Source organism: Lycium barbarum, chromosome 11 (genome assembly GCF_019175385.1).
Source record: "Lycium barbarum isolate Lr01 chromosome 11, ASM1917538v2, whole genome shotgun sequence".
Lineage (NCBI taxonomy): Eukaryota > Viridiplantae > Streptophyta > Magnoliopsida > Solanales > Solanaceae > Lycium > Lycium barbarum.
The window spans coordinates 27,686,051-27,698,270 of NC_083347.1; the positions used below are offsets into that span (position 1 = coordinate 27,686,051).

Genomic DNA, 12,220 nt, shown 5'->3' on the forward strand with positions numbered 1-12,220 from the left:
ATAAGTTGTATTCGGAAGGGTTTTGTAACAACCGAGCTAATATTGATTTAGTAATGTCTTGGGGAGAAGCTATACGGCTCCTTAGATGGTTAATGAAGTATTATACAAGTGCCAAGGAGATTCCATAAGGATTTGAGATCAAACGAATCGACGAGAATAATTTCAGAAAAGTGGAGTTATACGACCACTTCTACAGTCCGTATAACTTTATACGGTCCGTATAAGGGTCTGTATAACCTTTACAGAAAAGGAAAATCCCTGATGGTAGTATACGGTCGCTTATACGAATCGTATAAAGTTATACGGACCGTATAAGTGTCCGTATAACTCAACTGGGTCACTTTTTCCAGATTTTTTTCTATTTCTATATATATATATATATGACCCATGACCATTTAATTCATTTCCCACACTCTTCACAACTCTTGAAAGCTCTAGAACATTCCCCATATCATATTAACACTAATATAAGAGGAATCAAGTATTAGCTACCAAGAATCAAGAGAATCAAGTGAAGGAAGGCTACTAGGGTTTGTGGGAGTCAAGAATCTCTTTTGTGTTGAAGTTAGGGTTTTCTCAAGTGGAGTACCTTCATCCAAAGACCATTCCTACATAATCAAAGGTGAGTTTTACACTTATTTCATGTTATTACAAGTATTGAGTGGTTAAAAGACTTGGATTAGAGAAGAAAGTAGACTATGAGCCCAAAATATGGCAGTAAGGATATTTTGAGTAGTAAGTTCATTTGAGTCATGATTCTCAGCATGAGATGAGTATAACCATGTTATGAACGATGCTAATGCCGTTGAGGGAGCATTATGTGAAAAATGAATATGTTGTTGTATGGTAGTCTTGGTTGTGGATGATTTGGAAAAGAATTATGAGGATTGAATAATGTTTAACATGAATAAGTTTATTGATTATGATATTATGGGTGTTGCTATTGCTATTTGGGAGTTTTTTATTATATAGAGAAAGTTGTCGAAACAAAGGAAATGCTGCCCAATTTTCGTTAGTCCTTAGTCGTTTTAGCCTAGACTTAAGCGTGTTGCTAATGATCTAACCTTAGTACAAATTCTCTTGTGTAGAGTTGTGAGCTTGGAAGGAGAGCGCTTAGTCATTAAGGAGGCGTAAAGGTATGTAAGGCTAGTCCCCTTCTTTCAAAGGCATGACTCCTATATTATGATTTCTTATTTATATTTCCATGACCTTCTTACATCCCAAAAGATGAAAGTTAAAGATTCTTAGAAGCTTTTTATGAGATAGAGATGAGATATGTTCTATGATAATGATGATGATAATGATGCTTTCATGAGTTTGATAATCCTATTTTTATGATTTCATTGATGTTACTTCTTGTTGTTGTCTCACCTCATGATATTAGTTCTTCCAAGGTGAGGCATAGCAATGATGATTATTCCATAATGTAATTGGAGGTTCCCGACCTTACGTCACTCCGATAGAGTTATAGCTTTTACTTGAGCTCCCATGCATGCTTCATATTATGTACATGTAAGATTATACCGTGCCTATTTGGCCGGGCAGTCACCACTACGATGGGCGTAGTGGGAAGCTATGATAATGATTACACCGTGCCTATATGGCCGGGCAGACACCACTAGTGGGCTGCTTTAGATGGTTACCCTGGATGCACGCGGGCTAATGATGATCACACCGTACCTATATGGTCGGGCAGTTTATATATATGTATGCATGATATGATGTTTTCTCTTATTAGCATGCAAGATTCCCCCTTAAGAGACAATCAGTTACAGGTTCTCTTTTCTACTTATGCTTTCCTATTTCTTGATTATGTTATTGTACATGCCTTAGATACTCAGTACATTGTTCGTACTGACATCCTCTTCTTTTATGGATGCTGTGTTCATGCCCACAGGTAGATAGGGAGATGGTGCAGACGCTTAGGAGCTTTCTCAGTGGATTTGCAAGAGCACTCCACTACTCCGGAGTCCCCATTCCTTGGTATATTCTTTTGTGTACATATTGGGGCATGACGGGGTCCTGTCCTATCCTTATGATTTTAGTACTTCAGTTAGAGGCTCGTAGATACTTATGTGTGGGTTGTAGGTGCTATGTGACCTCTTCATCGTATATGCTGTTCATCATTTTTGTAGCCTTATGGGCCTATGTTTATATGTTTTCTTTCGAGAGGTATGTAATGACTATTCATGATAAGTCTTGCGTTGAGAATGTTGTATGCCCAGGTTGAGTATGATAGATAGCATGGTGAGTGGTGCTCAGTAGTCAGCTCCGGGTACCTGTCATGGCCCACTAGCTGGGTCGTGACAAAAACTTATGAAATGGACCTTAAGGAAATTATACACAATCCCAAGCAACCCACTTTTCCAAATAAGGTTCAATAGAGTTTATCCAAAGCTCCCATATATCTCTCTAGAGAGCAACATTCATATTCATTAAAATCTAAGGTAATTAATTAACAAATGTAGTATTTATATTAACTAGGCTAAGAAGACTAATCTAGCAATTACAAAAATAACCTAAATGAAATAAGGGCCTTCCTTGGTCTTCTTTATGGATGATGGCTTTTATTGAAAGAGTAGTCTCTTTGCATAAATAGTCCCTTCTTCCTACGTCTTTCAGGTAGAGTCCTGTGGTTCCACTTTAGCACATTCTCAAACTTCAAGCCTTCATTCCAAGCACCCCCAAGCCTCTAAAGTAGCGATCCCTAGCTCGTCTTGGTGTGCATGTTCTTGATGAAGCTCCGCTTGCATCAATCTCCCTTGATTGTCATTCGGTACATTGTTTGTCAAATCCTCAAGACTTTCAATACTAAGCCCATGATCATTGAGCCTGTAGCTACTCAATAATTTTCTCCTTTTTGATGATGATAAACACATAATAGCTTTATTTGATTTCATGTGCATTCTGACTAACTTACTTCAATCTTCAATTCTGGATCAACATCTTCCCCCTTTGGCATTGCTCCTATATTGACAATCTTTTTCTTTAGAACCAGCTCTATGTTCTAACACTACCATTTCATGTTGATACAACTAAGGCTCACTATATGAGGTTTATAAGCTCGCAGTAGTTCACCCTCGAGTTCAGCAAGGTTTGTAAGTTTGCTGAGGCAATAAGACTAAGTAAGAAGGTTTACTTAATCTTCTAGTAGGGACTAGCCTTCCACTCATTGAAACCCTATAGGTAGCTAGGTTATATAGAACATGTAAAGTGATATGTGTCTCCAAATATGTAAAAGACCAGGTTCTTTAGCTCAGGACATCATTTCTTATCACTCCGTTGTTTTCCTCCCTTATAACTCCTTATCCAGTGCCTTCTAATAGGACTATTCTTTTATAAGTAAGAAACATTTTCTTTTATTTCCATGTGTGTAGACCATCCACACATGTTCCTGTATCCTCTCACACCGGCCTATTTATTTTTATCAAGGACCATTCTTGGGGGCTGGTCTTTTATGGAGCCTCTTTTTCTGGACAGCAATTGACTTGGGCATTCTTCGATTCGTTTTGTGCCTTTTGATGTAGAGTCAATATGTATTTTCCTTTCAGGGTGTTGCTTTTCCTTTAAGTTACCCTGACTTCTATTAGATATAGATGTTGAGAGCTTTCACATTTGTGTGAATGGATACACAGTAGTTATTAGGTTCTAAGCATTTATTATTTGGGAGTCTTTTGCTTCGTTTACTTCATGTAGTTTCTTTAGTAGAGCTTTGCTTTTGTCATTCTCATCCTGCAACTCTCTTTTTGTTGCGTTGAGTGAAGCTTGTTGGCTCCTTCAAGACTGTTCAACTAGGTCTTTCATAGTTTTAATAGTTGACTCAAGTTCCTTCTTCTCCCGTCACAGTGTTTCCTTCTCTTGGCTGATTTTAATGACCTGCTTCCATATTTTATTAATTATCTCTGCTAGGTTATCATACTGCTCCTCTTGGTTTATGAGATTCGTTTGAAGAGGTACATTTTTTTCGTTATGTTTTCCTTTGCTTTTTGAAGATCTTCATAGGCATCGATAACAATCTTGCCTACTTGTTCCAGTTTTTCTTGAGATAGTTTTGGAACAACTTCCCTGAATTTTGACAAATCTGCCTTAAGTTTCTCATCTTTCGGTTCTAAGTCGAAGTTTGCCATGAGTGCCAGTGTATCTTTTGATTCTGATTCTTCCAGAGCCATCAAGAATCTACTTGGGTTTCCTCTCTCATCTTCATCATCACTGAGGAATTTCCCATGGTTGCTAAGGATTTTTTTACAATATGATTAGCCTGCTCAGTGCTCATCATATTCCGAGAGACCTGTTCCCTCCATCTTATTTTAGGTTTATCTTTTATTTTTTCATCCTCCCTTTCTGTATAGTCTCTAATAAAGTGGTCCGTAATTCCCCATCCCCAACATCTATCTTGATTATTTCTCTTGGATCTTCTTTGTTTTGTAATCCTCCTTTTCTAACAAATTTTTAAAATCTTTTTGTGAGCAGGGCCATGTCTTCGTCGTTGAATTCCTTGTTGTTATTAGCTGTAAGGACCAGGTTCATATCTTTGGTTGATGGAGCATTCTTCTATGACCAGAGCTTCCTCATCTCATATGTTTTTAAATTTCTCACGAGACTAAAGTTACAACAAATCACAACATTCCAATGAGAGACTAAAGTTATTGCAGTCAACACTTTATCTTAAGAGAGCCACCTTCAAGACGACGAAGAACCGAAGCTTATCAAGATTTATTATCAAGTTCTTTAGTTTGTCATAGGTTAGGTTTGTTGTGGTTCCATCAATTTACCTTTGCAAGTTTGTGTAATAGGTGTTCGTTGATTAAATTGTTTGATTATAGACGGACTGTTTAGGCTCCTTAGGTTTGCTGTAACCTTTAAATGACTCTTTGGTTTAGTGAAGATTTGGATACATCCTATAGAATATAGGTCGTGGTTTTTTACTCCCTTGAGCAAGGAGTTTTTCACGTGAAAATTCCTGTGTTGATTTTATATTCCGCTGCATTACCTTCTTACGCGATTACTCTAAGAACTAGATTCTTAAAGTGCATAGAAGTTGTTTGATCGTAACATATACCAAGCACATTGTAGGCATGACTTTGGTATGAAAATAACTTTCAGGAAAAGCAATATCTGAACTCACCTTTGTTCTACTTTCAAGAACCCTTGTTTACTCCATTATAAATGATTCAAATTCCCAATTCAATAATCTCTACATAATTATATTAAAAATTCATTCTAGAAATTCCATAATTTCCACCTTTAGATACCCTATGACGTTTGATTCTTATAAATTTCTAGGGTTCATAGTTAATCTAGGTTATTTTAGTAGTTTCTAAGAACTAATATCAATTATAATCTTCTCTAACATTGTTATTTGAAGGCTGATTGTGAAGCTTACCTCAATTATAAAGTAAGATATGATTTCGTCAATGTTTGAAATTATACCAAATCAGATACTAAACGCAATCGTGCTACTCCATCGCGATCGTGGTAATTCATTGATCATTGGCCCTTATGTGTGATACTAATGATAATGTCTTGATACTGCAAGGATGATTATGTGTTCCTACAGTTGATGGTCATCGACAAGAATTAATTGGTGGAAGCACATATATAGTTCTGAATACCATGTGCAACTAGGATTCACCCAGATGTACAAGTTTGAAGCAACATTATTGGAGGAAAAGTGTGCAGGTGGGATATATCTAGCTTTGTGGCTAGGTGCTTGAATTGTCAACAAGTGAATGTCGAACATCAAAGACCTGGTGGACTGGCTTCAAATATGTTTTATATTACAATTTACAAAATATTTTACTAATTATAAGCAGAACCCAAAAAAATCTACATACACTATAAAAGAATAAGAGAAGAAGTATAACGTGTGTGTGTATATATATATATATATTACAAAAGTAGTAGTTAATTTTGTAACAAATTCAAAAAAGGACTATTTTATTATTCCCTCTGTTTCAATTTATGTGAACCTATTTCCTTTTTAGTCCGTGCCAAATGAATGAAATTTTTCCTAATTTGAAAAAAATTCACTTTATGAAATAATTTACAGCTACACAAATATTCAAGACTTATTTTGAACCACAAGTTTCAAAAGTCTTCACTCTTTCTTAAATGTCGTGTCCAGTCAAATGGGTTCACATAAATTGAAATGGAGAGAGTATAATTTAATGAACTTAAATGAAAATAACATAATTTAAATTAGAGATAAAGAAAGAAAATAAAGTACCACTAAATGTAATATAATAAAGTATTACATAGAAGGGGATTGAACATGTCAAGGATGATATTGATATTGAATAAGATAGGAGGAGGAGGAGGAGGAGGAGAATATCTAATGGAGAGGAAGTTTAATTATTGAAGATCTGGAGGGTATAATAATATAAGAAAATTAACTCCGTGCCTATACAAAATTCTCCACATAAATTGAAATGGAAGTACTAAAAAGTTTCATTGTTTTTGGTCTGAGCAAAAATATGTCGAACTACTCCACGCAAATTAGATCCGAACATGCAGAAAAAAGGAATCAAAGCTTCTTATTCATGAACAACAAGCTCGATCAAAACCTAGGTTACAAATTACAGAGACATTGCAAATTAAAGCTCTTATTTTGGTGGAAATTCAAACTAGTAGCTGAGACTCCCATCATTCTCACACACAAATGCTTAAGCATCGATTTTGAAAGGCTCCAATGCTGCGTGGTAGACCGATTTCTTGCTGAGGTAATGTGGCATAAACTCAACGCCCCATTTGAAGGATTTGAACAGTGGAGGATTGGCCGGACCAACAAGTGATTTTGCAGGTTCAACAACATCTTCAGGACAAATAAAAGTACCAATGGATGTACGAGCTTGAGTTGTGTTCGTCACCACTCTATGTGCAACACTTGCCAGCTTCCCATTGCTAATTACCTGTATATATACAACCATAGAGCAATAAACAAGCATTGTGACAAGTCTAGAATTTTTTTTGTGTTCACTTACTTCCTACTTATTAATCCATCTGTTTCGATTAATGTATCTCGATTTCCTTTTTAATTAGTTTAAAAAAGAACGTATCATTCTATATTTAGTAAGTTTTCAATACCAATAATCTAGATTTAACTTTTGACGACACTTTCTTCTAGGGATAACATAACATATTTTAGACCATAAGATTTAATAGGTATTTTAAAATGTCATGCTATACTATACATCTTTAATTTAATAACACAAAATTGAAAAGTTCTTTTTAATAATTTTAGATTTCGTGTTCATTCAAATTAATTAAGACACATAGAATGAAGCAAGTGGAGTCAAAATTTATGAAATTGTACCGTTAGTGGTAAACCAGAATTGACAACAAATGCATGAGGTTGAGGCTCCACACCAATCCATTTCTCATCCTTCAATATTTGAAGGCCATATACTTGTTGTTGGATAATGGTTATGAGATTAGGATCACAATGTCCACCAACTCCCAAAGTTAAACTTGGATTTGGGCATGCTGGATAGTGATTGACAAGCATTCTCTGTCCAAGTTCTTTGTCAAAGTACCCTGCGTCCAACCCTAGCCCTTCACTTACCAAAGCCAAGATGATCTTGCTTAGCTTTCTCGCTTCATCAGAATATGTACCAATAACCTCCCTGAAAGTTCATTATCATATTTTACTTTGACATGCAAATACAAGGTAAGAAAACAAATTGAAGAAATATTAAATCTGCACATGTTAAAAATATATTAAATTATTAACGAAGGAAGGGTATAGCTGCTCAATTCCGCATACTTTAAGGATATATTTGACCCTTTCACTTATTAATGAGTATATATTTAGGTTAATCGATGGATGCCATGGTTAATCGATGGGTGCCATTAAAATAAGGCAAATTTAGACCAAATAATGGATGCTAAGGGCATATTAGTGCTAAAGTAATAACGAAGGACGTATTTGCTCAATTTCACATAGTTGAATGGCATGGCCCTTTTCCATATATAAAACTCATGATTGTCAATTCAGCTATATATTTCAGACATAGTAACTACCAAAAAATAATACATAAGGGTGAAATGAAAAGACAAAGACACAAAAAAAAAAAAAAAAAAAAAAAAAAAAAAAAAAAAAATCATGTACCTATATCTTGGAGGGTTATCAGGCCAAGTTATTTTGTCTTCACCATCAAGATTGCAGCTGTGTTCCAAGACATCCCTCCAGTATCGATGTTCCTCTGAATCATAATGCTTTGCACTGCTACTATACAGTGTCGCTGCACCTCTTGCTGTATTATTTGCTGCTTCCTTTGCATAATTCGCTTTCTCTCCCACTGGCAAACTGAAGAATTCTTTGTACACTTTCATTGCCTCATCCATTAGATCTTCTGGTACTCCATGATTGATTACCTGTTTCAATTCGTGTTCATTTCAATTATCATGTTTTAAATAAATTTCTTGTTTTTACTTTTGTTCCATATTATCATTAATTATGAGAATGGTATAAAAGTTTTTGCATTTCCACTGTTAGGGAGAGGAAAGGAAAGGTGTACTACCTCAGTCCCGTTGCACGTGAATATGTTACTATTTCATGGTCAAACAATTTTTTCTTGATTATAATTATCTCATTAGTTATGTTGCCTTGTTTTAATTTTCTGTGGTTTTCAAAGTATGTAAATTTTTTTTTTTTTTTTTTTGAAGAATTCATAGTTCAAATTAAGTGTGTGACCCTCATAATTCAAATTCGTCGACATAAATTAGGACAGAAGGAGTATATATTATTGCAAAAATAATACACCTGAAAAAAGCCATATTCTTGACAAGCTTTGAGAAGCTGTTGGACAACAACAGCTCGTTCTTCACCCTTAGCTTTTCCCAAATCAATTATTGGAATATCCTTAACAATTGGAACTGGATCAACTGGTCTTTCATGTAATGGTATGCAATGACTTGAAGGAACTGCTTCTAATTTGTTTGACCAGCTTGAGATGAGGTCCGCCATACGTTTTTATCTAATCAAAACAAAAAGGAAAGCTGAATTAACAAAGATAAAAGGAGTTGGTACATACAGGCAACCTCTAATTAATAGAAAAATTAACCATGGAATGTACCTGTGAAACAGACTTCAGAATATTACGGGTACTTTTTAAATTTGCTTGTTTTGTCACATGAGATGTGAAAGACCATTTATAGGGAAGAAAATTGCATAACACGTCCTCCAAGTATCTGGAAGTTATCCTAAAATTCCAAAATTGATGCTCACTTTTTTCAAATCTCAAGAACTAGTCCCATTAAAAATAAACTTCCCTTTTCTGCTTGTCCACTACACTTTAGCAAATTAGGAAATAATTTCTTTTCAATTTTATTCTTATCATTAAGTAATTATTTTCCAAACTTATTTGATAAAGAAACGGATTTTGGGTCTGACCCAATCTCAAAAACTAGCTTAAAAATAGGGGTGTACAAAGAAAACCGACAAACCGCACCAAACCGATAATCCGAATCAAACCAAGATAAAACCCGACTAGTGGTTTGGTATTGAAAAAAAAAAACCGGACCATAATTAATTTTGTTTGGTTTTAACTAAAAAAAAAGTCAAACCGAATCAAACTAACCTGACATTACTTGTATATAAATTTTTAGTATAGTTTATACATAAAAGATTTACTTATAATGTAATTTATAAATATTTCTTAAGTTTTTTCATAGTTTTTGTCTTTTAACATATAATTTCAAGCTTGGAATTAGAATTTTGAATGTTCTAATAAGTTTTATAGCCCATAGATACTAATAACTCAAATAAAGTCCAAACCAAAACCAAATCAATACTAATGTTCATAACAAAAGTAATTCAATCCTAACAATAGGAATGACAACAATGTTGGATATTTATTCCTTCGTTTTGCATTGTTAATTTAGACAATAAATATATATAACTTATTTTTTTTTCTTTTCATGTAATTAATACTTACTCCCTCTGTCTCAATTTATGTGATACACTTTCCTTTTAATTAGTTCATCCCAAAAAGAATGATGCTTTTCCTTCTTTTGGCAACAATTTAACTTTAAATTTTACCATTTACGCTTAATGGGATGATTTATAACCACAGAAATATCTTTGGCATGTTTTAGACCACAAGATTAGAAGTCTTTCCTTTATTTCTTAAACTCTGTGTCCAGTCAAACTATATCACATAAATTGAGGCGGAGGGAGTATTAGCTGTACTATTTTAGCATGACTTAGTATTTTTAGATGATGATCATTTTCATTATGCCTTATTAATTAACAATATTTATTTTATGCTATTTCATTATTCTATTGTTGAATATTTTATCACAATGTAGTCACTCATTTTCACATTATTGTTATTTTATTAAGAATTGTATAGTTGTATCTTATTAGGACAAAAGAGATATTTGAAGTAAAAGTTATAATTTGTATGAAGATTTTTTCGGAAAAAAGAAATCGGAAATCCTGAGAAAATCGAAAAACCCGAAAAAACCAGAAGTTGAAAACCCGAAATTTATTGATTTGGTTTGGTTTATCAATTTAAAACCCGACATAATTGGTTTGATTTGATATTTGGAAACCTAAAACCAACCCAATCCATGTACATCCATACTCAAAAGGGTGAGAATTGTCCAAGCCATGTATAGAGTGCGTAAAGAAACCCATCCATCTTCGATGTGGGATTCCATCATCCTCACATGCCCAGACAGTGTCCGAAAACTGAAGCGTGAACTATATATCATGGGGGCCCAACATCGGGGGACTGGCTACGAGTTGTTAATTTTAGGTTTTCAAAGTATAGGAAATATGAGTAATTTAGTACCCCCTCCGGTCAATTTTATTTTTCGTCTTTATTAAAATAGATAGTCCAAAAGAATTGTTATTTTATAAAAACGGAAAAGGGTCAAATATACCCCTTTACAATTAAAAAGGCTTAAATATACCCTTATGCTATCAGTCCAAATATTCGGTTATACTTTTGATGCAAATATATCCCTCCCTTTACACTTTGGCATTGATTTTTTCTTATTTTTAACGGAATGACATAAAAGATCCGTCCTAATTTTTTTACCCACTACCCGATCCAATTCCAAAAAACAAAAAAAAAGACAAAAAAGGAATTCACGCTCATTTCCAACTGCCATATATAATAAGTGTAACTAACCTCACTATGAATCACATGGATGGAAAAATGCCTGTCATATGCAGGCCGTAGGCTGCAATTAATTAAGGTTGTGTTGTTTGGGGTCCAAGCATACTGGACTCAACTGTTTTTCTCCCTCATAAGGTGATCAAGTTGATTGAAACTACATGTAGAAGCTATTTCTGGTTTGGAGAAGTCGTTATTACAAAGAGGGCACTAGTCTCATGGGATCATATTTGTCTTCCTAGAGGAGCCGGAGGATTAAACATTTTGAACCTGCAAGTATGGAATCAAGCTGCACTATGTAAGCTCTTATGGGCTCTCAGTTTGAAGAAGGACAAATTGTGGATAACATGAGTGCATACCTACTACATAAAGCAACAAAACTTATCTGACATGAAGATCCCTACTCAAGCATCATGGATGGTTAGGAAAATTATTCAAATGAGGAAGTTTTACAGGAAATTGGGAGACCAAACCACACTACTGCATAAAGGTAAATTTCTTATAGTTGCAGTTTACAAAAGACTGAGAGGGGATGTGTCAAATGTTGCATGGAGGCAACTCATATGTCATAATCTTGTTGAGCCTAAACAGGTTTTTATACTATGGCTGCAATTACATGAGAGGTTGAGGACCTAAAATCTACTTATTAAATGGGGAGTTCTTGTTACTGCCAATTAATTGTATCTTTTGCTCAACTGTTCCGAAGACAGCTGCTCACCTTTATTTTGAGTATTCTTATACTCATACCATCTCGAGGAAACTACTTGAATGGCAAAACTGGAATAGGACAATCTTGAACTGGAAGGCTGAATGGCAATGGGTGAAACAAATGGCTAGGGGCAAGAATGCTAAAGGAACTATACTCAAGGCTAGCTTTGCTGCTGTGATTTATGATATTTGACAGCACGAAATGCTCGAATCTTTCAACAAAAGGACAAACCTCTGAAAACTTTACTCCACCAACTCTAACTGACACTATATATATGAGCTAGGAGTAACTATAGACTAGGGGCGAATTTACGTAGGTCTAAGGGCGTCACGTGACACTGCTTCATCGAAATTTTTACCTAGATATACATATATAAAAAATAAATAGA

General features: G+C 34.7%; 1 protein-coding gene across 1 annotated transcript; it reads right to left on the reverse strand.

The window, feature by feature from the left end:
- Positions 1-6,508: 6,508 nt before the first annotated feature.
- LOC132617369 (hyoscyamine 6-dioxygenase-like) lies at positions 6,509-9,218 on the reverse strand. Its single transcript, XM_060332362.1, has 5 exons — positions 9,075-9,218; positions 8,762-8,975; positions 8,108-8,373; positions 7,313-7,622; positions 6,509-6,908 (listed from the first exon to the last, which is right to left on the reverse strand). Exons 2-5 carry the CDS (start codon positions 8,963-8,965, stop codon positions 6,663-6,665), a joined length of 1,026 nt encoding a protein of 341 aa, XP_060188345.1. The 5' UTR covers positions 8,966-8,975; positions 9,075-9,218; the 3' UTR covers positions 6,509-6,662.
- Between the last annotated feature and the right edge of the window lie 3,002 nt (positions 9,219-12,220).

Coding starts and splice junctions, on each gene's coding strand:
- LOC132617369 (XM_060332362.1), bottom strand. CDS start 8,965: ATGGCGGACCTCATCTCAAGCTGGTCAAACAAATTAGAAGCAGTTCCT. Junction 8,374..8,761: donor AAGAATATGGCTTTTTTCAG/GTGTATTATTTT, acceptor GAATTGAAACAG/GTAATCAATCATGGAGTACC. Junction 6,909..7,312: donor ATTCTGGTTTACCACTAACG/GTACAATTTCAT, acceptor GTATATATACAG/GTAATTAGCAATGGGAAGCT.